The sequence below is a fragment of the Zonotrichia albicollis genome, chromosome 7 (assembly GCF_047830755.1).
Source record: "Zonotrichia albicollis isolate bZonAlb1 chromosome 7, bZonAlb1.hap1, whole genome shotgun sequence".
Classification (NCBI taxonomy): domain Eukaryota; kingdom Metazoa; phylum Chordata; class Aves; order Passeriformes; family Passerellidae; genus Zonotrichia; species Zonotrichia albicollis.
The window spans coordinates 31,113,737-31,138,692 of NC_133825.1; the positions used below are offsets into that span (position 1 = coordinate 31,113,737).

The window sequence follows — 24,956 nt, forward strand, 5'->3', positions numbered from 1 at the left end:
CCCCCTCAGTCACTCCAAAACTTCTGCTCCAGACTCTGCAGCAGCTTTGCTTCAAATAGGCAACTCAGCTGTCAATACAGAAGTAATGTCTGCACCAGAAAGATTTAGGCTGTTTTAGGCTCATTGCTTTTTGGTTTCTGTTTTGTATGTGGGTGTTTTTGTGCTGTTTTGTGGGGTTAGTTTGTTTTTCTTTAAATGTTAGACATTGGCTAATGTGCTAAATAAGCAGGAAAGCGTGAATTAGTGGATCAGCTTTGCTTAAGAAGCCAAAATCCAGAGTTTTAGAACAAAAGAGATATTTATTTAATAAAAATAATTCTCAGAAGTTGAAAACAGAAGCTACACAAATGGCTTTTAATGAAGGTACGTCTTCTCTCAATTCCAAATAAAACTATAATTGACACCATATTTAAACAAAAACAACTAAAAACCAGGGGTTTAGGACTTCCACAGGAAGATTTTTTAAACAAATTTGCCAGTTTATACCACTGAGTACAAGAACTAGCTGCAAATGTGAAACATGCTCATTTTCTTTATGAAAGCCTACTAAAGCTACCACTATCACCTGCATTATAGTCTAGAACATGTTAAAATTCACTGGAAGAACACAAGGGATTTGAACAAGGCCTTAAGGCAGGTCAGCATCAAGGACCAGCAAGCATAAGTGACATCTCTGGAAGAGCTGAAAGGCTACTTAGAGGCCACATTTGCTTATTAAAACACACATTCTGCATTGGACTCTGATGACTCTTCTAGGACTTTGAAGACACCCATTTTTTCCTTTTTCATTTTTTCAGAGGCCTTCATTTGATCTAAGATTAAAACAAATCAAAGGTCAACAATAAGAGGTGTAGTAGAAAACAGATTTGGAAAAGAAGTTGAAAAAACCATTTTGCAGAATTGGAGAAAAAGCTGATAAAACCATTTTACTCCTTCATCAACAGTTGGCTACTAGACGTTTGTATTCAAAAATAATTTTTCAGCTGTATGCTTCTAGGAAAAAATTCCAACATCTCTGGCTAAATGTCAATGGAGAAAAGCAGTTCTAAAAGCTGCCTGAACTAGTTTCATTTTCCTGAAAAAAATACCTAGAAAACCTATTCAGTGAAATTACCAGGAGAAACATAAAATTACAGCTCTGATAAGTAATATTCTTTCCAAAAATTCAAGGACCTGCAAACTTGTCTTCCTGGAAATTGCAATCATTTTGTTGCCCTTCCCGTGAATAATACGCTAATGAAAAAGTATTATATTTATGATAAAATTTAATTTTTATTAAATTTAATAATTATGGCTTACCAGGGTGGGAGCTGGAATTTTGCTTTCTAAAGCACTAACTGCAGTTAGCTATAGCAAAAACTCAGTATATGCTGCCAGACTAATGTCTTTGTATTACCATTTTTTGACAACTCTATTATATTAACTTTGATTTGCATAGCAAAGAAGAAAAAGAAAAGCGACCATGATAAATAAGTTGCACACTAACAAAACAAGATAAACAGCACCTTCTTCAACTTGGAAAGAGAAATCAGATTGTTTCACAGTCTGAACTTGTAAAGATATAGATCTTATTACCCATTCATCAAGAATAATTTTCTGTATTATCAGCCAGCTAACTGAAACAAGTAGTTTTACATAACAGTGCCTTAATTTTATTCTAAATTAACCAAAATATAGCAAAAGTTTCCTAAAGCAAATTAATTTTACACAAACCACACACAGCATACTTATGTAAGGCTAAAATTTTTACTTCTGAATTCTGTAATGACTGGGGTTTTTTTCCATATCTATGCCTGGAGTCTTGTTCTGCTAAAGATGATGAGGGAAACAAGGCATACTAAATCCACTAATCATACAGAAGCATTCCAGATCTATGGAGTGGACAATAATTTTTACACTCAGGCAAGTTAAGAGTATTTTTCAATGACATCTTGGCCTGATCAAGCACAAGAATTTGCAGAAAACCTCAAAAAAGAGTTGTGGTTTGGTCGGGGTGTTTTGCTAAATAGCCAATCCACTAATAAGCCATGGGAACTCTCAAAAGCTTGATTTCTTTCTTCCAAATGTTAGACTTGACTTCTTTCCCCAAAAAATGTTAAGCAATGTTAGATAAATGTATTTTGAATTATGATAGCATCAAAGTACATTTTTTAAGCTTGCTGGAATACATCTTTTCTGAGAATAATTTCTATTTTGATCGATTACCAATTACAGCAACTGTCCTTGAAAGCTGCTTTGCAGAACACATCCTAATCTATGCTTGTCATTCACAGTATGCTCAGGGCACAGCATGCCTGGATGTGGCTTTCTGGAATACTTTTGTCTAAGTTCTGTTATTTCTTCTCCAGCAAACCATATTGAAAATGTCAACAAAGGCACTAAAGGGTCCTTTGCCAATGGACAACACAGCTGTAGAGAAAAGAAGCTATGGCAGCTTTCTACATACAAAGAACTCTTACACAATATGAATTTACTGCTGAAGAGAATAAAGAAAACATGGAAACTCAGACTTACCAATAAGATCACTTCTATCCAAAAGTAACTCTAGATCTTTATCACTGATTACTTTTTCTTTAGATCCTTTAACCTCCCTGTTAAAAAGAAATAATCTCTCAGTTTTCCTGTGTAGCAGAATCCCCAGGACATTCTTTCCTCCATAAAGATCTACATACCACTTCATAAGACAAGAGAGCTCTTGACAGCTGCTTGCAAGTTACAAGTTACAAACGCACAGTCCAAGAAATTATGAAATCTGCATACCTCTCATAGTCTCTGGATTTCAGTAATTCTAATAATTCCTGAGGGTCCAGGCAGCTTTTTGACTGTGCTAGACCAGATTTGCCACCTTTAAACTGATCTGTAGAAAGAATAAATTTTAAGAAAGCACACAGAGATTAGAACAAATTACTGCTGAATATTAAAACCAATGCTAGGTTTCATTGTTTTAGTCCTCATGTAAACACACCTCACACTAACAGACTCAGGTACATGAAGGTTTGCATGCAGCCTTTCACCTTTTATAATGTGTATGAATGCAGACATATATGTAGTATGCAGGACTGACTGAAAGACCAATTCAACATGCCCACATGAACACACAGAGCAAAACAGCCATTAGTTCTACTTACAGTTAAGAGATTGTAAATAAAGTTATATGGTGGATGCTGAAGTTTGTTCCCTTTGTACTGTAAGCTGGTTAAAACAAAGCAAGTTGTATTAACCACAAGATAGGAAATATGTGAAAGATGTGGTTTGCAGAGAGAACAGCCTCAGTTTAATGAAACAGACAAAGTAATAGCCTTGACACAGACTGCTCGCTTGAGACTATGCTAACACCTCTTTACAGCAAATCTCGATGTCAGTCCAACTGTAAAAAACTTTACAAGATTATTACCTAACCAAAGCTGAGCATGAAATCAAGCTCAGTCTTTCTTACACATTTCAAGGAGACTGGCAAGACTTACTGTTCTGTGCCAAGTTTCCTCAGTTTTTATCAACATATGTATCCATTTTATTAATGTGTCTTCACTGATTTCTTTCATCACACTGATGTTCCTTTCTTTATCTTGGCTTCAGAAATCCTCCCCACATCTTTTCCCACTTCCCTTTAAGAACTCTGCGTTTATCTGTGAAGTGCAAATCAGATTCAAGTTCCAGAGCAGTCTGAGCTATAGGATTCTCTCCCCCATTAACATCCACAGCACAGACAGACAGACTCCAGGTCCTTCCATGCATTATGAGTATTGCTGGCTCTCCCTTTTAGCTTTCAGTTTCACAAACCACATGGTATTAAATCAGTGCCATGCAGGTTTCAAGTTGCCATGATAGCAAGAAAAATACAGTTTCCCAAGCAAGTTTTCTCAATGCAACAGAAGCACAAGATGGAAAGAAAAAAAAAACCTGATGTTTTGTAACAAAAGCCAGTTCTAAAGCTCCAGTATTTGTACTGTATATACCCTACATAGTTAGTTTTGTGATTTTCCTTCCTCGTTTGCTTCTCCTAAGTTCCAACACTTTTTAAATATTCACAATAACAGGATCCATAACATCAGCTTTACATTTACACAATGAATCCAAAGGTTCCTGAAGTGACACCCCTACCTGCAAGATGTACATGTGATACACCAATAGATGCCAAGATAAATACTGAACTTATTGCAAAACTGAAGGCATTGACACTTATCTTCCTTCCAGTACAAGCAGTCCCAGTCTCCAGTGCTGCTTTAGTACATGGCAGTCATCTGTTAGAGCCCATTCTGTGCTCATTTTGCTGCTTGGGCTTTAACTTCAGTTTGGACCATTAGCAAATCATTTAAAAAAACCAAACCAAACCAAGCAAGTATACCTGTCAACAACATGCCTATAAAGAGGCAGCCCTGGCAGTCACACCAAGACAGCAGTGCAAAAAGATTACAGAGAAAAAGGCTAGTGCTAGGATAAAGTAATTGTCAAAGATAACATCATCCAGAACCAGAGGCAAACCACAGCTGAGGCTGGACTGGGCAGTAGAAAGAGGTGTGGCCTTTTTACCCCTTTATGCTCTCATGAAAAGGCTTTGTTCCTCCTCAGTATGATAATACAAGAATGATGAGAAGTTTTTAGCCTCCTCTGAAGTTTGATATAAAACTAGTTATTGTTCAGCAGCCGAGTACAAAGAATTGCAATTCTTCAAGTGAGCTTAATGTTTGGAAATTGCTATATATAAGGAGCTTCAGTCCAAATGCCACAAACAGAATAAGCTACAGAAGCAAAGCAGGATTCCTATAGGATCTGTACAAGAAAAACTCATCCCCAAAAGGGACACTTCAAAGCAATCACATTCTAAAGACTTCTTTGAGTATGACAAGCCATATAACCAAGAACACCACAAGAATCACCATTGCTCTGTACACAAACCCAAGGACTATTGTCCTGTTTAGCACTGGCCAGTTGTTCAAAGAGGACTGGACTTCAGTGGTTATAACACACTGGACAGAGGCAAACAGGATACTGAAATTTGTTACAGCTTGAGATTTAAAGAAGGAACACATATTGACATGAAGTCCTAAGAGAAAGATACTAACTTTTATGGATAATCAGCTTCTCCAGCTTCCTCTTGGCAGCAGCTCTCTCCACAATCTTCTGGTCAATAGTATTTGCTGTCACAAGACGATAAACAACTACTGGCTTTGTCTGGCCAATTCTGTGACACCTGTCTTGGGCCTGCAGGTCTGACTGGGGGTTCTGAGCAGATAAAGAAATAAGTCAGTAACCATTTAGTTATGCCATTATCCTTTTTTTTAAAGGACATACCACATGCAGCATTTTTAATGGGGAGCTCAGAGTCAGGGCAGAAGCAGAAGAGACATGGTACAATATAACTCTACCACTCTTAACTCTTAAGCTTATCCATGACAAGCTCTGCTGCTATAGCTGCACAGGCAAAGAAACCCAACCAGCCTGGACTGCACTGCTGTATACTACTACAGCTTCTGCACCATGTGCTGTAGTTTTCTATAGATGGACATGGTTAATATGACAGACTTAGATGATAATTTTATTTGTAGGTTTGTGTTGGATTTCTTTGTTAGAGGATAAGAAATGGTATTTATAAAGTTTTTAGTAATTTCTGAAGCTGATATTAGCAGCACTGTCTACTAAAATAAAGTGAAGATACAGAGGTCCTCAGTCATTTCCTTCCCAACCTCTCTTCCTCCCAGCCTCCAGATTTACAGGAGCAGCAGAATCCTACCTAGCTAAAACACACATGGCAAATCACAGAAGAAATTCATGGAGCTGGTACTAACATGGCAGCTGTTGTAAACAGGAAACACATAAAAAGGTCCTGCTTTTGGTAACTCGGGGCAAACTCAGAAACCAACTCTAATGTTGTATTCAGTAACCCAGGACTTTTCAAATGAGGCTGTATTATTTCACAAACAAAACGTTTGCACATGCTAACATGCTACTACTGCCTTCACGTAACACTTCATTAAAGTTATAGAAATAGTTTATACCATAATGGGTTAGTAAATGATAATCAAAAGCAGCAAAAGAAAGTATTTTTTGACACCTATCACTAGGTTAACAATCTGTCACCATACCCAGTCACTGTCATAGATGATAACTGTGTCTGCCGCAGTTAAGTTAATGCCCAGGCCTCCAGCTCTTGTGCTCACTAAGAACAAGAAGACTTCAGGGTCGGTATTAAATTGATGCATCTGGAAGAGATTTCATCTATTAAAAAATGTAGATGGACTAAACATAATACAGCTAATGGTTAATGAGACCTGTTTAAAAAATGATCACAGAAAATACAACACAAGCTGTCAGAGGTTTTAAGAAGCACTGCATTTTAAGCATGCCTCAAGGTAATGCTTAGCCGCACACTTTACTGCTTCAGTATTTCTGAAGCAAAGATACTAAGGCAGAAGAGAGTTTTCCAGCATGGAGGTGTTTTGCCTATTAAAGGCACTCCCAGTGTCACAGCAAAAGCACAATTTGCTAATGTGCTCACAGGGCATGCCTATGTACTTACATTTTCTTCTCTCTCTGAGTACGACATAGAGCCATCCAATCGACTGAATTTGAAGTTTCTCAGGTAACAGTAATCCATCAAAATGTCAAGCATCATAGTCATTTGTGAAAACAGCAAGACCTACAAAACCAGAAAGATTGCTTAATAACAGTTTTTGTTCCTAAGGAGATGACTGTATCTCATCCCTCCAATAATCTTCAGCTTTACCTTATGTCCTCTCTTTTTAAGTTCTGGGAGCATTCGGTCCAAGAGTAGAAACTTGCCTGAATTCTTTACTAGATCTTCATCAATCTTGGAACAGAGAAGAAAGGATCATACATTAGAAGGGAAGGAGACCAATGGCTTCCCCAACTCAGAAGCATCAACAGAAGCTCTCTGAAATCTCACTGAAACAAGTGTGCACCATTTTCTTAACTAAAAGCTACACTATTGGAAATAATGTTAATTTAAGCAAACAACATTGAATCACTTAAATCATAATGAAACTAAATTGAACTCCAACATTTCATATGCCCAAATAATTATTTTTTGAAACTTATTGGTTTTCACCCCATTTCTGGAAGGAGCAATTGTCATGTTGTTAATTTTCCCTCATGGAATAGTGCTGTTATTCTTTCCCAGTTTGTAATTAAGACACAAGGCTTCCCCCTGCTGGACACAGAGAGGCACTGCTGAACAAGTTATTACCAACAAAGCAGTGAAAGTTTTCACACTGCTGCCTCAAACCCCTGTTCAAGAGAGCTTGCTTAATCTAATTCTCACCGTAGGCTAAGGGCAGGGAAATAGAAACTTCTAAGATCTGAAACATACAGCAGCCACTGCGGTAATTAGGAATACATCCTCCTGAGCACTGTGGTAATTAGGAATACTAACTCCTGTGGATGCTGCCAGCTGTCAAACAGTCTCCATTCTCAACACACTAATTTTCCCTCACCTCCCTGACTGGGGAATCTGCTTTATTTGCACTGACTTTACATTGACACACTTCAACAGCATACCCTGGAGTGCAGCAGGCTCTGTTATCACTCACCAAACAGGAATCATGACTACACATACCTGCATCTACATTTAGAATGTGCAAGCAACTTCCAGCTCTTTAAAATTCTTTCAGTTCAAATTATTTCATACTTTCCTGCATTTCCATCTGCTTTGTGTAGATTAAACTACCACCTGGTCTCTGCAATATAACTTGGATTTTTTCCCTTTTGAAGAAGGATGCTGTATTCTCTGAGCAGATAACTGTTGTATTTGGTACAGTTGTTCAACAACTCACACTTAAATGTTACCACTGCACCTCCTGCAGCGTGTACAATTTACTTCATGAACAGCTCACCAAAGTTAGCATTTATTTTGAAAAGTAACCGTGGTGAGGAGACCTTGAGGCAGCCCCTAAAGCACCCAGAGTCAATGGAAGCCAGCACCTCTTTGAATAACTCTCCACCAGAGGAAGAGCAGTGTCACAATGAAGAACACCACGGCAGGACTGTGCAAAGGCTGAATGGGCACAGCAGCTGAACAGATCCCTGCTACTGCTGCTACAGGAAGTTTCAAATAATCATTCAGTACACTGCTGGAATTCAATAGCAGCCATATGCCAAATACATTGAAAAGGTCATTCTTTACTGCCATCAGCTCCCAGTCTATTGCTTTTTAATGCCTGGAACAAATTTTTTCCAATGCTTTTAAAATGTGTACCTTGAATTGCTGTGTCGCAGGATCCAAAGGATATTCAATAAGATAGGGGTGATTACAACACTTCCTCAATAACATCATAATATTTTGCAGTTTAAGGTTCACCTCAGAATCCATGGGAATGCTCACTTCTACCACTGGCCTTGAAAAGACACAACATCTTATTAGTACGAAAAGTGTCCCCTAATTAGGCTACAAATATATGAGAGAAAAAACTCTACAACAAAATCAAGCAATGGAGTCACATGCTGTGACGTGCTCAAAATCCCTTCTAGCCTGTAAAGCTATTACCAGACAAAACATTTTAGAGTGCCACACTTGGCAACAAAGGCATAACTGTTTGCCATTATTGATGTAAAATATAAAAGAGTAGTCAGTAGTAATTAGGAGCAGAATTTGACTTGTGCAAGTCACCCAGCAGAAGAGGGAACTTCAGAAGCAAGCCCTCACCAGACCACAGGATCAGATTTCCTGGGGAGCAATACCCAAGATGTTCCAGAATCAGCTGTCTCCCTATTCCATTTTGGCTACATTGCAGAAATCACAATGAATACAGCTATTTAGCTCTTCTACATGTAAGTACTGTCTCCAATATAAGGGATCTATGCATACCATAAATCTAACACAAAGATTTGTCTGTTCTCACAGGCTACATCGAACTAGAATAAAAATCTAGCAAAATAAAGACTTTTCAACCTGAGGATTCTCCTTATGCCCAAGGGACTTTCAACCAATTTAGAGCCACCAACAGAAGAAAAAGTGGAGGATATTTGGAGTGACACTGTTTGTCTTTCCAAGCAAATGCTATGCATGACAGGGCCCTTCTCTCCTGTGGATGGCTGAACACCTGCCTGCCCATGAGAAGCAGTGAATTAATTCCTTGTTTTGCTTGCATGTGCAGCTTTTGCCTTTCCTACTAAACTACCTTTATCTTAAACCACATGTTTTCCAGCTTTTACCCTTCTGATTCTTTCCCCAACCCCACTGATAAGAGTTGTGAGTGAGCAGCTGTGTGGTGCTTGGCTGCTGCCTTGGGTTAAACCACAATAGTGTCCTGAAGTTAACTGTAACTCTAATGAGCCAGTGAGTGATAGCACTAATAATCACTGCTAACATGGCTCAGTGAATATCAGGTAAAATCAAAGAAACAAACCATAAAGCTACAAGGATTGTGAATCACCAAATGCCATTCTTCCTGATCAATTTCAGTAAGCAAAGCACTCACTGGAAGCAAACTAAGAGGGAAACAGTACAACAAGAAATAAAAATCATTAATGACAGGCACCTCTCTTTTTCTACTTCCTCTTGCATTTTGCTGATTAATTTTTCCAAGTCATCAGGTGAACCATTATGTTCTTCACAATAATCAACCACTTTCCGACTACGGCGTTTTGGTCGGCCTGCAGGGCTCAACTCAACGACTTCTTCCTGTGGGAAATGAGAACATTGCATCAACAGCTGCCAGCTTCAGAATCAAAGGCCTGTGCTGATCCAAGAATTTGCAAAAATGAAAAGAGGCCTCAGTGATGTGCATCATGCAACACTTTTATACACTCAGCAGCTTAAATCTTGGCTATGGAGAATATGCAGCCAAATTGTAAAGGTCGAGAACTGCAGATTTTGAAAGTTTCTGTTTGATTTTAGAAAGCTACATTCATGCCTTACTGATTCTAAGCTGAAACTGTCAACTCTATGAAAACACTGCTCTTTTCCTCCCAAGCTACAAGTAATCAAGACCATATTTACACTTATATTGTTTTAGTTCTGTGCCACAGGCCTATCACAGTAGCTGCCACTATTGAAACAGAGAAATAGACCAGATTAAAAATGTAAGAATAAAAGCAGGTTTAGTTACAATGGTAATGAAGCAGTACAATATGGTTTTGCATACAAACTGTGACAAACAAGCACAGTGCTAACGCCCTTCTCAGCAGCTACCTCATTATTCCCAAACAGTTTCCTAATGGTGCGGTTGACAATGGCAGTATAGAAAGTCTCCTGCTTCTTTGCCAGCGGCGCATACACCACAACTTCTCGTTTAGGAGGGACCTCGAGAGCAACATCTGATTTCAGCCTTCGCAGTAAGAACGGTGTCAGAATCTGAAATGGTGAGCAGATGCTACAATTACTCAAAGCTGTCAACACAGCTACTTTAAAACAAAGAAAACAAGACAACCACAGAAGCAGGCCTACTGATGTAACACTATTTTGTCAATTTAAAGCAAGAGAGTTAATTTGCAAAGATATTTAGGTTTTTAATATGTATGCCTACTCAACATTTTCATGCACATGCTGGTACTAATGTGTTGAAACACACCCCTTAACATTTAAAAAATTCTGAAGGGCTTAGTAGGGTTGCAATAGTAACTATGTTACAGACCTTTCTTACAAATTCCAGTAACTAAAAGCAATCTGAATACACAACTGCTCATTTTGTTTATATTTGTTAAATCAAATTTTTCTGAAAATGCCCAAAACCTTTAACCAAAATAAATAAATTGTCATCAACAATTATACATAGAAGATTCAGTTAAGATCCTTCACCAACAGCTTATAATGGAAAAAAAATTGATAGGTCTGTAAGCATTTACTTCCACACACTCTCTTAAAAAAGAGCTTTAAGTGTTAATTTGAAGACAGTCATATTATATGACTAGTTTGTCAAAAGGTATTCTGCTCAACACCTACAAGTTACATAAGTTCCCTCAAAGTTATCTTTCAACAAAATAAATACACTGATTAAATATCTTGGTGAATTGAAGCCTGTAAGTGCAATTAAATTTGACTAAACTCAATACAGTTCCAAGAATAAAAATGAGTGGCTATGAAAGAGATACATTGTTCCTTTAGCATTTGTAAGTACTGCAAAGACTGAAAAGAACCCTACAAGTCTCAGGAAGTCCAGAAGTGCCACAATAAAACCTCAGACTAAAATTCAGCATCACAAACAAGATTTTGAGACACTTCAGGACACAAACGGTCAATGTTACAACTATATCATAAAAAATACAAAATGAAGGATAAATGAAAACCTGATGCAGCATATGTAAGATGTTTTGCTCCCTTTCTTTAGCAATAATATCTTCAGCAGTTTCTGTAATGCTGGTAATATCAAACCAGGATTCAAAGCTATAAAAACAAAGCAAGGGTAAAAATAGCTTATTAAAATAATTAAGATTAATAGCTACAAAGTATCTATTCTTCTCTTATCCTGTGATTAAAAAAATAAAGCATTCACATCCATCATTAATAGAAGGTGTATCAAAAGGAATTTCTGAAATATACCTGTCAATTCAGAAGCTTGAGGTTTTATGTGATGTGTAAAAATACTTGTACTAGTTGGAATATCCATTGTCATCTATTATATTCCATCTAGGTTATAGCTTTTTCCAAAAATTAGTCAAAACACTCTTCTGGCAGTGCTCTTCTACCTGGCCCCCTACTGCTGCAGAGAAGGATTTGTGGGTCCTGCGTCTGCCAGCCTCAGACAGCTTCATCCAACACCTTGGAGAATCTCCAAAAAGCAGCACCAGGCATTTGTGATAAAACAAACATCTCTCACCACAAATGTTTATGCCTTAGCTCTCAGCTGACCTTCCACTATCTAGGGAGACAACAATTAATTCCTTCCTTTCTGAAACAACTAAGTGTGAGGCAAGACACATTTCAAAGCCTTTGCCACCAAATAATCATACTGGAATACAACTATACCATAAAGCAACTCTTCACATGCTGATAAGTTTAATAATTAAAGAGTCATAATAACACTCAAACAAAACAAACAGAAATAGTTTCCACCATCAGACTGCAACTTACCTTTTCAAATCATCAAACACATCTGGCAATAGGAAGTTAAGCAATGACCAAAGCTCTGCCAAGTTGTTCTGCAGGGGAGTGCCAGTCAACAGGAGTTTATTGTCTGCGTTAAATCGTTTCAATTCTCTGATAAGGCGGCAGTTCATATTTTTGATCCTGTGACCTTCATCTACTATGAGATACTTCCAGTAGCAGTTCTATGAAAATAAAAGGTATTTCAGTAAATTTTAGGTCTATTCCATCAAAAGAGGTGTAAGATTAATTAAGAAGCACTAATAAGACTGTTTGATACTGCCTGTTACAAAGGTTCTATTTATTGTTTTTCACTTTGTCAGACTAATAGAGCTGAACCCAAACAGATAATGCCACACACCTGCTTCATGTGACTGCCTTTTAGAAAGTTCAGGTGGTTAAAACAAAACTTCTACAAGAAACTCATCTTGCTGAAACAACCACTGTGATGTTAACCACAACATTTATACACTAAGTATAGTTCTTGCTCTAAACATCTTTAATCATCACCTACAGGAAGGTAACACAAAGAGCAGGTATGCTGTATCTGCTTTTAGAATAATGTTCTGTTTGAAGAACTTTAGCATTAAATTGCAGAGCTACTACTACCAAGGAAACAGAAGTGAATGCCAATATACATGCTACAGTATGAAACTTATTGTACAGGCAGCATGTGGGGCTTTTCCTGTGTTCAGAAGCGCTGCTATCAGTACTGAGGCACACACAGTCCTGGGGCTAAGAGAACTTGGGTACCTGCAGGGCACTTCTGTCTCGCATTGCTATTTCAAAGGAAGTAATGACCACAGGGTAGATTTGCAGTGATCCTTGTCTGCCGCGGATTTTACGAACCAGTTTGCGACGCTCCTGCTGAGCTCCGTGATAGAGCATCAGTGGAATCTGTAAAAAAGAGATTACAAGTCAGGACTATAATGCCCATTTTAAGCTAATGGGAGAACAATAGAAATAGTAAGATCTCTTATAAGATAGCTGTAAATACATAGCAAGTCACAGCACAGTTTGTAGTAACCACATAAACAACTACAATTAAAATGATGTTCTATGGAGAGAAAGCTTCAAGGCAAAGTATTAGAATAGAAATGAAACAATAAGGAAGAAGAAAAGAAGAAGAAAAGTCTTAATTTCTTTTACCTCTGGAGTAAATCTCTTGAATTCAGACATCCAATTTGGAAGAGTAGACAAAGGACCACATACTAAGAATGGACCAGGGACCCCTCGCTCCACCATCAGTGCTATTGTTGCAATGCACTGGATTGTCTTCCCCAGCCCCATTTCATCAGCTAAAATGCCATTAATACCATTTTCCCAAAGCATCTGCATATGAAAAAAAAAAGTAAATGCAAAATAATCAATAATCAACACACATTTGGAAAAAAAAAAAGATCTTTAGGAATGTAACATCTGTGAAAACGCTCTACTAGGCCCATTTTATATTACAGATGAAGATGATTCTCTTATAAAAATAAATACCAGCATCTTGTAAATGCTGGATATTCTCATGTAGATGTATGCACTCCTAGCCAGCTAAGTGCCTGACCAGGGCACAAAAACCAGAACAGTATTGAAGGAAAGTACATAATTTAGCGTTGCATCAGAAGGCACTTTAACTGCAAGTACAGCTCATATTACCCAAGGCTCTACTCATCCCAGCTTCAAAACTTCACTTAGCTCTGCTTTCCAAAAGACCAAATGAATGTGCTGACATTTCAGTGGTATCTACTCAAGCAGCTTCTGCAGGCATGGAGCTCCTGTAGCTACCTCACCACAAGAAAAAGGTGCACTTCCTGGCCAACACAGCCACCTGCTCCAGCCAAAGTTCTTTGTGCAGACACTGCCGACTCTGACAAAGCACAGAGCAACCTCTCACAAAAAACCAGAAAGACACAGAATTGCTCTTTGGCCATTCTCTACTATTCAATAAAGATACATAAAAAGGTTATTATAACTGAGAGCCCAACTAAGGAAACTGGTTTTCCCTTCAGAAGAGGCCTGTCTTCACTAGGCACTTTCCAGTACAGAAGCAAGTGAGCAAGTTTAGGGGCACTCACTTGAGTCTGAGCCTGTTGAAACAGACTGTGTATGCTTGTAGGAAGAAAAAACAGAAAGAAAAAATCTAAGAAAAATATGAGATCAGTAGCAGAACTAAAATGTTTTGATTCTTATGAATTTTTAAATTTGGCTTGCATGCTGAAACAGGTAGAAGCTAAAAATGTATGTGTGTCATTTTGATGGCAAATTCCTATAGTTTTTTATTTCAGAAGCTAAGGCCGTAACATTTTTAAGACGCTGTGCTAATATTACTAGTTAAGACTCCAGGATACAGAGAACAAAAATTCATCTGTGTCAAACCTGCAAAGGTATCAGGTCTTTGATAGATATTCTATCAAAAATAGAATAGATAGATAGATAGATATCTAGCCCTTTGGGCTAGATATTGAAGCCCTTGAGAGAAACAAATTAGGCTGTTCCTCAGTAGGATGTGTAGTCCTGCTTTCACAAAATCTTTGTAAGGAGAGGTTGAGTTGAACAAGAAAAGAGATGGAAAAAGAGATGATGGAGAACACCAGCCAGAAAATCTATAAAGAAAGGCTTAGAAAAACCAATGTCCTTCCCACACTGAAACATTTTATTTGCTGGTTGACAACTTTTTCATAACACCAGATTCTTGTACCATGAAAGACCATAACTCTCTCCTCTTCACTTCCCCGTAGCAACTATGACCATAGACTTCTAATATGTCTTCCCCTCCACACCAGTTTCCAATCAGCAGCAATTCTGATCAAATTCAATTGCATCCATACCCTTAGCCACTCCATGCCTTCCACTTGGTACCACCTCATGACACCACCAGTAAAAATCTTTGGCTGCTGAAAAGGCACTGGCTGTCCGTTAAACTTTCGCACTGGATCAAGAAATTGCTTGGCACTGTGTCGAACAGCCTGACACAACCTGTCTTTAATGACACTGTTTGAGTCTCCATTTTTCTGCAGGTCCTCTGGATGCAGGTTGTCAGCAGAGCTTTCATCCTGTAGAAGGAAGGTCAAGGAACATGTGACAAGTGCAAGGCACATCAAAGGCTGCTAAGACATACTTCTTCCCAATTAACACCAGCCTTAATGTGCAGTGAAGTACCTCAGTCTCTGACACAAAGCTTGGAGTCAACTGTCAACTCAAGAGTAGACTTTTTTCTCCTTTAGAATTTAAGAGCAGTGACAGCTACTGAAGCTATTTGGCTTATAATTTTCTACCCATAACAGTAAACAGACTTAAAACCTTCCTCACAGAGGCCGGCATTCAATGCAGCAATTTCCCTTCTGTAAGCAGAAGGGCTTTCCTTTCTGTAAGCTGTTCTAATGTTAGGAAGCAATTCACATTGTGCATCCAGCTCTGGAACTACAGATGCAAAAGAGACCTCCCCACTTGACTGCTTAAAAATTACTGGTTTAAAGTCTTAAACACCAACACACAAATATTTTCTATTCAATTCCTATTTCCTTTATTTCTGAAGCTACTAGCAATCTGTGAAGCATAAATACCTTCAAACTAATTTTTTTAAAAAACAAATTAAAAGTTTCCACCTTGGATTTCTGAAATAAGTATTTAAGTGCATTCATTTATATCACCTTTCTAAACTTAAATTCAGGACTTCAATAACTAGCAAAGATGTTTATTTACAAGTAAAGTTTAGGGATACACTACAAAATATAAAAAGCCTTCCCTCCCTTTGGACTTAGCACTCTTAAACTGCAATAATATGTGTCAACATACCTGATTTTCCATTTTACTTTTTTTTGCCACTGATAATATTTCCTGGAAACAAACAGGAAAAAAAAAACATGCTTATGTGCTTTTCAACCTTAAAGGCTACTGTAATTTGTATTTCATGTAATCTCATGTAAACTTTAAAAAGGTTAACATACAAAATCATTAATCATACAAGTGACTCTAAAACAAGACCACACGCCAGGTAATACATTTCAATTAGGTAGCTTTCAATACATTCAAAGGGTAGCTGAAAATTCAATTGGAAACATACACTGTTCACAGCTTGCCTCCCCTAAAGACTTGAAAAAACAAGAGTATCCAAACTCTACAGCTGTGACAACACTGCTTGTTACATACATCTTTGCTCACAGACTACTGATGGCTGAAAATACCTGGTAGCAATGTGTGAGAATGGAGTGCTCTAAAATACAGATGTCAAAGAAATTGACTCACCCATTAAAAGTGCTACAAAAATCCAGACAACCTATTTATAGTTAGGGCATACCTCTTTGGACATAATTTCTGATATGTTGTATGTCCCATCTTCTCTTCCTCTCTTCTTTTTTGCACCTGTGAAATAATATTTGAATTTATACAGTGCATCAAGCATTAAGGAAATCAAACCCAGCAGCACTGAAAAAAGGCAAAGCCTAATACATTACCCGATTTCTCCTCTTTGCCATCAACTGGGTTTTGACCCTAGAAAATAACCATAGAAAGAGGTTCATCATCTTATGCATCTGTAACTATCATGACACAGACAAAAAGGTGTAATCAGGTGTAACTACCTCTGAAAGCTTCTTGAAACATTTCTACAACTAAACATTTTCAAAAACACAGCAAAAGAAAAAAATTCCTGCTTATTTTTTCTTGTTAGTTATTCACTATTTTGGCTGAACAAAGCAATCATTGCAAAAAGAAAAAATTCCTTTAAGACAAACTGAAACCATTTTCTCTAATAATGACTAGTCAAAAACATCCTCTAAAAATGACTGTCAGGGTATACAATTTTTAAGCACTTTCAAACAGTCTTACTACAGTTAAAATAAGTATGACATATTAGATAGATCCTGTAAGTCAAATACTGAACAATCAAATTTATTTTAATTACCTTGGTCAAAACAAACATTGTAATTTCTCAGACTTTTATTTATAAAGTTGCATAAAGCTACTTAATCTTACCTTGGCAGATTTTAACATCATCTCTCTTTTTTTTTCTAATTTCTCTTTCCTCCTCTGTTCCTAAACAAAATAAAAACCACACATGCAATTCTTATCTTTCCGTAACACCCACAAGAGTACTACCCACTACAGAAGCAATAGACTACATTGCTAATTCCGAGTTCCATGTAGTCTGTAGACTTTGTTTTTGCAACCCCACTAAGTTTGTTCTGGTGTAGCTTAAAACAATAAAGCAAAATTTGGACAATAAAGTGCCACTGCTCTAAACTGCTTGTCAGTAAATACTTTAAACACTTAAATACAGTAATTTAGAAAGATTTTAACAAAAATATTCCTAACTGAAAACTCCTGAAGGTTAAATCTACTGCAGTAAGTTTTCCATTTATCCAACTTACACATTCTACATATTCACTGCAAAACAGACAGCAATGTAAGTAGCCTAGAATGCCTTTAACAAAGCGCTTTCATGTCTTGAAGAACTTAAGATTTTCATTCCATCTACTATTTTTGCTTGCTGAAGTAAAAGCAAAAGGATCCTTAAGAAAGAGTAGAAGACCTTGGTATTTATCAGATGGAGCAAGATTCAGTACCGAAATACTCATTCTAGCAATAAAATAGCCATGAATTCGAGCTGACAGTTCAACTAGAGAAGTATTTTGAGGAGGAGGTTCCTGCAGTCTATCAGTGTCCCTTCACAGAAAATGTTGTTCTTAATCTTTTCCTGCTTTTCCCTCTCTTTCTTTTCCCTCAAGCAAAAACGTACAGTTTAACTGTACATCCATAAACATACAGTTAAAAAAGTCAAGACCAAGCTAGGTATGAACTCAGCAGCCCATGGACTAAAAAAAAAGAAGACACTTAACACTGTTTTATGGAAACTCCTGTTTGGGAACAATATGGCCTCAGATCACTGTAATTTACCCATTTGTTTGAGGGAGGCCTAAGTTAGCATCTTGAGGTACATCTTATTCTCAGCTTTTGGTCAATAACAGGCTACTCACCTTCCTACTTGTCAGTTCTTTGCACCTTCTATCCTCCCTCCACGCTTTCTAGCTCCCTTCAACTTCAGTTTTTATTTGAAATACGTACTCAGCTTTCTTTGCACTCAGGCCAAAAGAACTGTAAAGGCATCAGTGCCACCTTTACACTGTGACTTTAAATTATAATTCATGTTCTTCCATATCTGATTCATCTTTTAATTTAGAGAACAAATTCTGAACACTAGATAAAAAGCATAATATCATTCCTGTGCACTAGGTTCCAGTAGATTTTAATGCTACTAATGTAATCTTAAAAACATTTTTACTTCAAACAGTTGGACGGATAACACCCCCAAAGAAACAGCACCTTCAAGAATCCCTACTGCAAACAAGAACACACCTACCTCTAGCTGCTGCTGTTCCATTTTGGTTAGCAAGAATTTGGAATAGATGTTGCTTTTTTCAAGCAAATGTTGAAGCCTCTTATAGCGCATTTCACTTGATTCCCTGTCCCAAGAAGTGCGAGCCTGGCCAACAAAAAGACACATCAAGCATTTACAGATACAGTTGTGATTACACTGAAGAACCATTGCTTGTGTTAAAAGCATTAACTCTGAAGTGTCTCACACACAGCCCCATTTCCTTCCAGCCATCACACTCCATGATTTGTGACTGTATGGACTCTCACATAGCTATGAAGTGCTGTAAGGTCGAAGTAACTCAGGGTTGCATTCACTTGCACATGCACCATGCACACCCCTGCTATAGCAGCACATGGCATTCAAGGACTCAGAGATGCCTCAACTCCAACACAAAAATTAAATCTCAGTTTATTTGTAGTCTGCAAAATTTTTGAGGAAAGAAACCCTACCTGGCAAATTTCAGCACAGCTTCCCTAGTATTATTCTATCCCTTCATGTACATTTACACCAAGTTAGTTTCTCATGAAGAACAAGATACAGACAGCTACAAAACTACCACACACGGTTTTACAGAGCTCGAGTCAATTGCCAATATGAAAACAGTAACTTCTCACTTTGCTTACAAAATCCACACCTGCTTTTCAAAGTAACTGCTGCTGAATTAGTCAGGGCTGTGCACTTACAAGTTTGCAAATTACTCTTTTAAACTCGCATCAAGACATCCCCAAAAAGTAAAAAACATTCACCCTTCTGCATTTATCTAACATTGCCTGCAAAACCGAGATAGCAAACAAGTCACTGAGTCATTTAGTTTGGAAAAGACCCAAGACCATGGAGTCCAGGCATTAACCACCACTGCCGAGTTACCACTAACCCACTACACTAAGGTGCCTTGGAAGTGCGACATCGCTGCGCTTTTTGAGCGCTGCTTCCACCGCTCCCCCAGGCAGCGTCTCTGTGCTTCATCGCCCCTCCAGTGAAGAAAATTTTGCACGAATGTTCCATCTAAACTTCCCTTGGCTCAACTTGAGGATGCTTCCTCTCCTCTATTGCTTGTTACCTGGAAGAAGAGACAGATCCCCCCAGCTGTTTGCAGTACTTGTAGAGTGAAAAGTTTGAAATTAGCATCTCCAAGAGAAACTCAGAGCACAAGATGCAGAGCTTTACAAGATGCTTATCTATGTCACTGCCTTCAAAAGAAACACAGGGGGAAGGGCACGTTAAGACACAGAAAAACAAGAGATTCTTCTGAAACTAAATTCACTAATAGGCAAGGAAATGGGACATTTCCTGAACCAAGCCACAAACTGTGAGACACTGAAAAGGTGGAGAATGTCTGTCCCCCCAGAAATCAAAACTTGATTTTCTCCAAGTAACTCCACCAGGTAGCAATCACCATGTTCTTTTAAGAGAGGAATATCTATTCCCACAACTTCTCTAGGGGAGGAGATTGCATTCTCATGATTTTCTTTGCTTCTGCTCTCCCCAGTCCAGGTTTTTACCTTCTGATGACAGGTACCTGAGCTCAGAAAGATCAACTCTTAATGGCAATGCCAAGAGAATATAATTTAAACTAATCTCCTTTTTCTCCAAACTATTTATAATATATTATAATAGTTTCTTCCAAACTATTGCTCACTTTTTATTGGCGTGAACAAAGCATTCTTATTTGGTCAAACTGAAGGAGTGCTTCCTTGACCAACTTCAAAAATTTCAAGCAGAAAAAAGAAAACTCAAAGATGAACAGCACTTTAATGACATCTCACTGTGCCTTTTGGCTCAAGCCCTAAAGCCTTATGACTGTGGGTTTTCTTCCCCTTTTTGACTGAGAAGGTCAAAACCTTGCCACTCTTGGTCACCACGCTACATTCACACATATTTGCACAGTGGTGTTTCACCATTAACCCTCAAAAAGAACTGACAAGTCCTTTGCTGAGCTGCCGTACAGATCACCTGGCAGGGGGTTTGCCGAAGTGACAAGCACAGGAAACACAGAAGCTGCCCCCAGTAAGCCTGCGGTAACTGCAGGAGTGAATCCCTTGCTCTGACTGGCCTCTGACTGCACAGAGAAAAGGTGATAAAGCACACAGGACAATGGAGCTAGAGGTACCTTCTTCTATAAGCAAGTCCTGTGCATTCTCAAGAAATGGAGAATACAAAAAACTCACATTACAGCATTGTTACAGAAGTAGTTCTTGTGAAAGAAATTAAAATTTTAAGTCTTTTTCTCAATAGTTCCTGTGCAATGAAAAAATTTGCTCTAAGGGTTTCCTCTTTACCTTCAAGAAGTATTACCTTCAAATTTTTAGTTCCTAGTATAATCAAGGAATACCTGACGTTCCAACATGCTACATCGTCATTTACAGTTTGCAACACAGAATATTCCAAGACTTCTGGGAGAATCAGTATTCTTTTCCAACTACAGTATCACAAAATAATGCATCATCAAAACATACCTTTATAAAACCTAACTTGTCTTAGAGTAAGGAAAAAAAGAGTAATCAAAATTAGTTCCAGGCCTTAAAGACTGGCATTTTTCAGTTCCTTAGAACAATGTGTCAATGTAAGACAGGGAAAAAACCCCATCATCTAATTTCTCTATTATATAGTTTCTTGAACAACTCGAAATCTCTAAGGTCCCTTACAACCCAAACCATTCTGTGACTCCTAGAATACAATTCCCCAAAAAGGATTCAAGAGAACAGTTCCTTCAAGCTTCTATCTGCTTATGTCTGAAACACAACACAAATTATCATCAGAATACCACATAAGAGATCAGCACAAGTCTAGAAGCACCATGGTGTCACTGCAAAACAGACCGGTTACTTTCAACTAGTGCTTAACATTAACGCTTGAAAACATTCTCAGCAAGAGGGAAACGAAGCATAGCAATGATGACATCCCTTGCGGTGGGAGGCACCGTTTCCCCGAAGCAGTCGTTATTTCCTGTCGCACAGGCAAACCAAGGTACACAAACCAAGCACGGCCTCCCGGTTTGCCCACATGTACGGTTCTCCCGGCGGCGATGCCAGGTCACAGGTAGCCCCCGCTCAGCTGTCTGCGGGGAAGAGCAGGAGTGCAGGGACTGGCATAAACCCGGTCCTTGTCAGCTGGGCTTTCTCAGCTGGACTACTTCATCAGCTCTGCATAAACTATACCTGCTACCGACCGAAACACATAACTGGAAAGGATCTGCAGAACTCTACTCAAGCCGCTTGGCTGGCGAGCTTGTATTAACCAAAGAGGGAAAGAAGTGTTATGTACACTTTGAGAGACAACACCAGAAAAGTTTTGTCTTTAACGTTTCAGACAGAAATTCAAAAAATGCGATTACTATCCTTTTAAAAATCAGTTCACTTTACAGGCATTATACCTCAAATTTTTACACTCAGAACGACAGAAGCAAAGACGTAATCTTCCCACCTCAAATTTCAATGCATATAAAATGCAGAAGGGTTCTCCCCAAGAGCAAGAGTTTCCCGCTAGCCTTTAAAAACAAAAACAAGGCCCCCGGTATCAGCTCCTCACGTTCGTTTGTTTTGAAACCGAAGGAGCTGCACGGCCCCGGCTCCCCGGCACACCCCGCAGCCCGCGGGGACCCCTGCCGCCCCTCACCTTCTCCAGCATCTCCCGCTCCTGCTCCAGCCCCGCCGCCTCCAGCTGCTCCTCTTCCTTCAGCATGGCCGGCGTGATCACCACCGCCTCCGCCTGCTCCCCCATCTCGGCTCCCAGCGGTTCTGCAACGAGCGCACGGTCACTCACGGTCACCCCCGGCCGTGCTCCCGGCCGCCCCTCACCGCTGCCGCTACCCGAGCTGCCGGCGGGCATTGCCCGGCCGCGGCCCCGCTCCCGCGCGCGCCGCCTCACCGCCCGCCTCGCGAGAACAAAAAACCGCGCGCTGCCCAAGCCGCGCGAGAGGCGGCGCCGTTCTCGCGAGGCCGCCCGCTCCGCCCGCCGGGCCCGCGTGAGCCCGGCTCGGACGCTAGCAGGCTCCGGGGCTGGCAGGCTCCGGGGCGGGCATGGCGGGGCCGAGGCACGGGCGGGCAGGGCCGTTCCCCTTGGAACGGGCTGCCAAGGGAGCCGGGGGAGTAACCCTCCCTGCAGGTGTTTATGGGAGACTGGATGTGGCACTTGGTGCCATGCTCTAGCTGCCGGGGCGGACCCAATGATCGCAGGGTACTTCCCCAGCCGGAGGGAGTCAGTGGTTCTGTCCCGCTGCCCTCCGCGGTGCCCGTGGCTGCAGCGGCAGCGGGACATGGCGGGGGCCGCCCGGCCCCGGCCCCCGGGCTCCCCTGGGCGCTGCTGGCTGTGCCACGAGAGGGCGGCGGAGCGCCGGGATCCGGGCGGGAGCGCACGTACCCAGCCGGCGGGAAACCCAAAGCAGGCTCTGCGTTACAATAAATATTTCCAGTGTTGGGAGCACAGACGCTTTCGCTCCACGTAAATAACACACAAGCTGTCAAAATAACAGGGCTTATCGCTTCAGATGCTGTGCTGGTAATCGTCTGCGCCTATTTGTCAAACTAATCGCTATTTTAAACTTACTGCACGCACACGGCGAGCAGCACCGGCAGACCTGGAAAGGGGGAGGAAAAAAGAAGCAAAGAAAGGCAAACAAGTCCAGGAATAACTGAGGTGGATGACATTCTTCTCATTCCCAAAGCCTGACAGGCTGATTCTGGATAATGTGGTTTATGGAAAAGTGATTCTGTTCTCCAAGCCATAGTTCAGAGGTTAACTGGAGATGGTTCTGCATCCATTTTAGGGAATGTTAGCAGGGAGTAATGTTATTAATCCCAAATAAAGTTATTTTATAGGCATGGTGGCAATCAAATGTGCCTTTTTCAAGTCTCTGTTTCACCTGCAAATATTTTCAAGACATCATAGTGAATAAACAAACAAACAAAAAAACCTTATTTTCTATGGCACCTGTCATTCTGTAAAACCTAAAGTGCTTTCAAAACTATAACATTAAAGTAGAAAAATCAACTAAATGACCACTGAAAGGCATCCAAGCTGGAATGTGATGGTGGATGCCGTGGTTCTCAACACTTCCTATTGCAGGCAGGATGCAGGGATGAAGATGCCACTAGAACTTAAGGAGCACTTTGGAAAATTGCGAAGATTTTATCTGAGAAATGAATGACAACACCTTTACTACTTAAACAAAAAAACCCACCAATAAATCTTTCCTTCCCAGAAATTGTTGTTATCCAAAGAGAATAAACCTCTCAGTAAAATACCTAATAGAATACAAATGTTCCGTCTCACTCCTGTGTCCCTACAGGTTATTTTGTAACATCATTCAAACCATTTTTAGAATTGTGAGACACACGTACTCCACCTTACCTCAGATTATCACTTAGATGAGATAGCTTTGTTTCAGCCATTTCCTGCTCTGCCCAACACCTTGTCTGCAAGCAATTTGCGATGGGGAGGGATTTGCCTGTGGCTAGTGGCATTGTGGCTCCCTGTGGGTGGCTCAGCATGATTGCCTTTCAGTGTTTCAGGGAGAGGCTGTGCTGCTGTGCAGGGACTCTCATCCTCCCTCCCATCACAGCTCCCGTGGATGCATCCAGATCCATATCCCACTCTGCCCTGCAGCAGGAGAGGCTCCCTGAGCTCTTATTTGCCTCTGTGTGCACAGTGTGTTTCTGTGCTCAGCTAATTGTAATTTCGCTCTAGAATATTATTTTCCCTGTCTAGTCTTAAAAGTCATCAGGAAAAAATTGATTGAAAGGTAAATAGCCAGCTCTCTGGTGACATTGTTATATCCAACACCCACAAAACATGATGAAGTGAAAGCTTTGTAAAACATGCCTTTTAAAAAAAACCTTTCAGATAAATGCTACCACATCAATCAGTTGTGGTTGAAACCTGTTGGACACATAGCATTGTCTGTTTTTAACATCCCACAGATAGACAGACACGTAGAAGGGGAGTGTGCAAGAGATTCTTGTCCAGTCTTGCAGACAAGGGCAATTAGCCTGGCTTAGCACACGTGATGTCAACAAACATCCTCCTCCAGACCCACCAGATTCCACTACTGGGGAATGAGTATGTGCTACTTGTCACTGCTCCTCTCCAGCTGCTCTCAAGACTGAAATATTAGTATTTGATATTAAAAGCCTGAGATAACAAGAGGAATAAGGCAGTCCTTAAGTAATTTGTTCATGGGGTAAATTGTTAGGAATTTGGAATGGGGCTATTTCTCCAGCAAAATATATTAAATGGACCGAGCTGAGAGCACCTTCCACAAGTGTAGCAGGATCCAAAAATTTATATGTCTCCATGGCATAATATCTTCATTCACTGCTTTGCCCAAGCAAAGAAGTTGCAACATGTAGCTTCTATCCAGAAGCCATTTATTTGCCTCATTAATCAGTGCCTGTTAGTGCAGTGCAGAAAGTCACTGGTCCATCAGCTTTTGTTTCAGAAGATGGAAATCCCTCATAAACACACCTGGACGCTTCTATATTCTAATGCAAGGTGCAGAAAAAGATGAACCTAGGGGCACAGAGGGGGCTGGGGGAAAATTACAATGCAAGAGAG

The 24,956-nt window shown here is 39.8% G+C and overlaps 1 protein-coding gene across 3 annotated transcripts; it reads right to left on the minus strand.

The window, feature by feature from the left end:
- Positions 1-300: 300 nt before the first annotated feature.
- On the minus strand, positions 301-22,310 carry HELLS (helicase, lymphoid specific). Of its 3 annotated transcripts, XM_026799708.2 has the most exons (22): positions 22,202-22,310; positions 22,020-22,141; positions 18,387-18,509; positions 17,003-17,062; positions 16,483-16,519; positions 16,326-16,390; positions 15,824-15,865; positions 14,857-15,081; positions 13,187-13,369; positions 12,791-12,934; positions 12,026-12,222; positions 11,242-11,338; positions 10,148-10,309; positions 9,495-9,637; positions 8,213-8,351; positions 6,725-6,808; positions 6,518-6,637; positions 6,084-6,200; positions 5,064-5,223; positions 2,761-2,857; positions 2,515-2,591; positions 301-812 (listed from the first exon to the last, which is right to left on the minus strand). In XM_026799708.2, exons 1-22 carry the CDS (start codon positions 22,230-22,232, stop codon positions 715-717), a joined length of 2,523 nt encoding a protein of 840 aa, XP_026655509.2. In that variant the 5' UTR covers positions 22,233-22,310; the 3' UTR covers positions 301-714. The 3 variants fall into 3 exon arrangements, 2 of the variants coding, with proteins under 2 accessions (XP_026655509.2, XP_074400949.1); XM_074544848.1 differs by having other exon boundaries at positions 302-812; positions 22,020-22,288; XR_012581105.1 differs by lacking the exon at positions 301-812 and adding an exon at positions 3,129-3,192 and having other exon boundaries at positions 2,561-2,591; positions 22,020-22,288.
- Positions 22,311-24,956: the final 2,646 nt, after the last annotated feature.

Excerpts from the sequence above, each read along its gene's own strand:
- HELLS (XM_074544848.1), bottom strand. The coding sequence starts at position 22,232 with ATGCCCGCCGGCAGCTCGGGTAGCGGCAGCGGTGAGGGGCGGCCGGGA. Across the intron at positions 16,520-17,002 it reads TGATGTTAAAATCTGCCAAG|GGTCAAAACCCAGTTGATGG; the intron begins GTAAGATTAAGT and ends GTTATTTTCTAG. Across the intron at positions 13,370-14,856 it reads AAGGCATGGAGTGGCTAAGG|ATGCTTTGGGAAAATGGTAT; the intron begins GTATGGATGCAA and ends TTTCATATGCAG.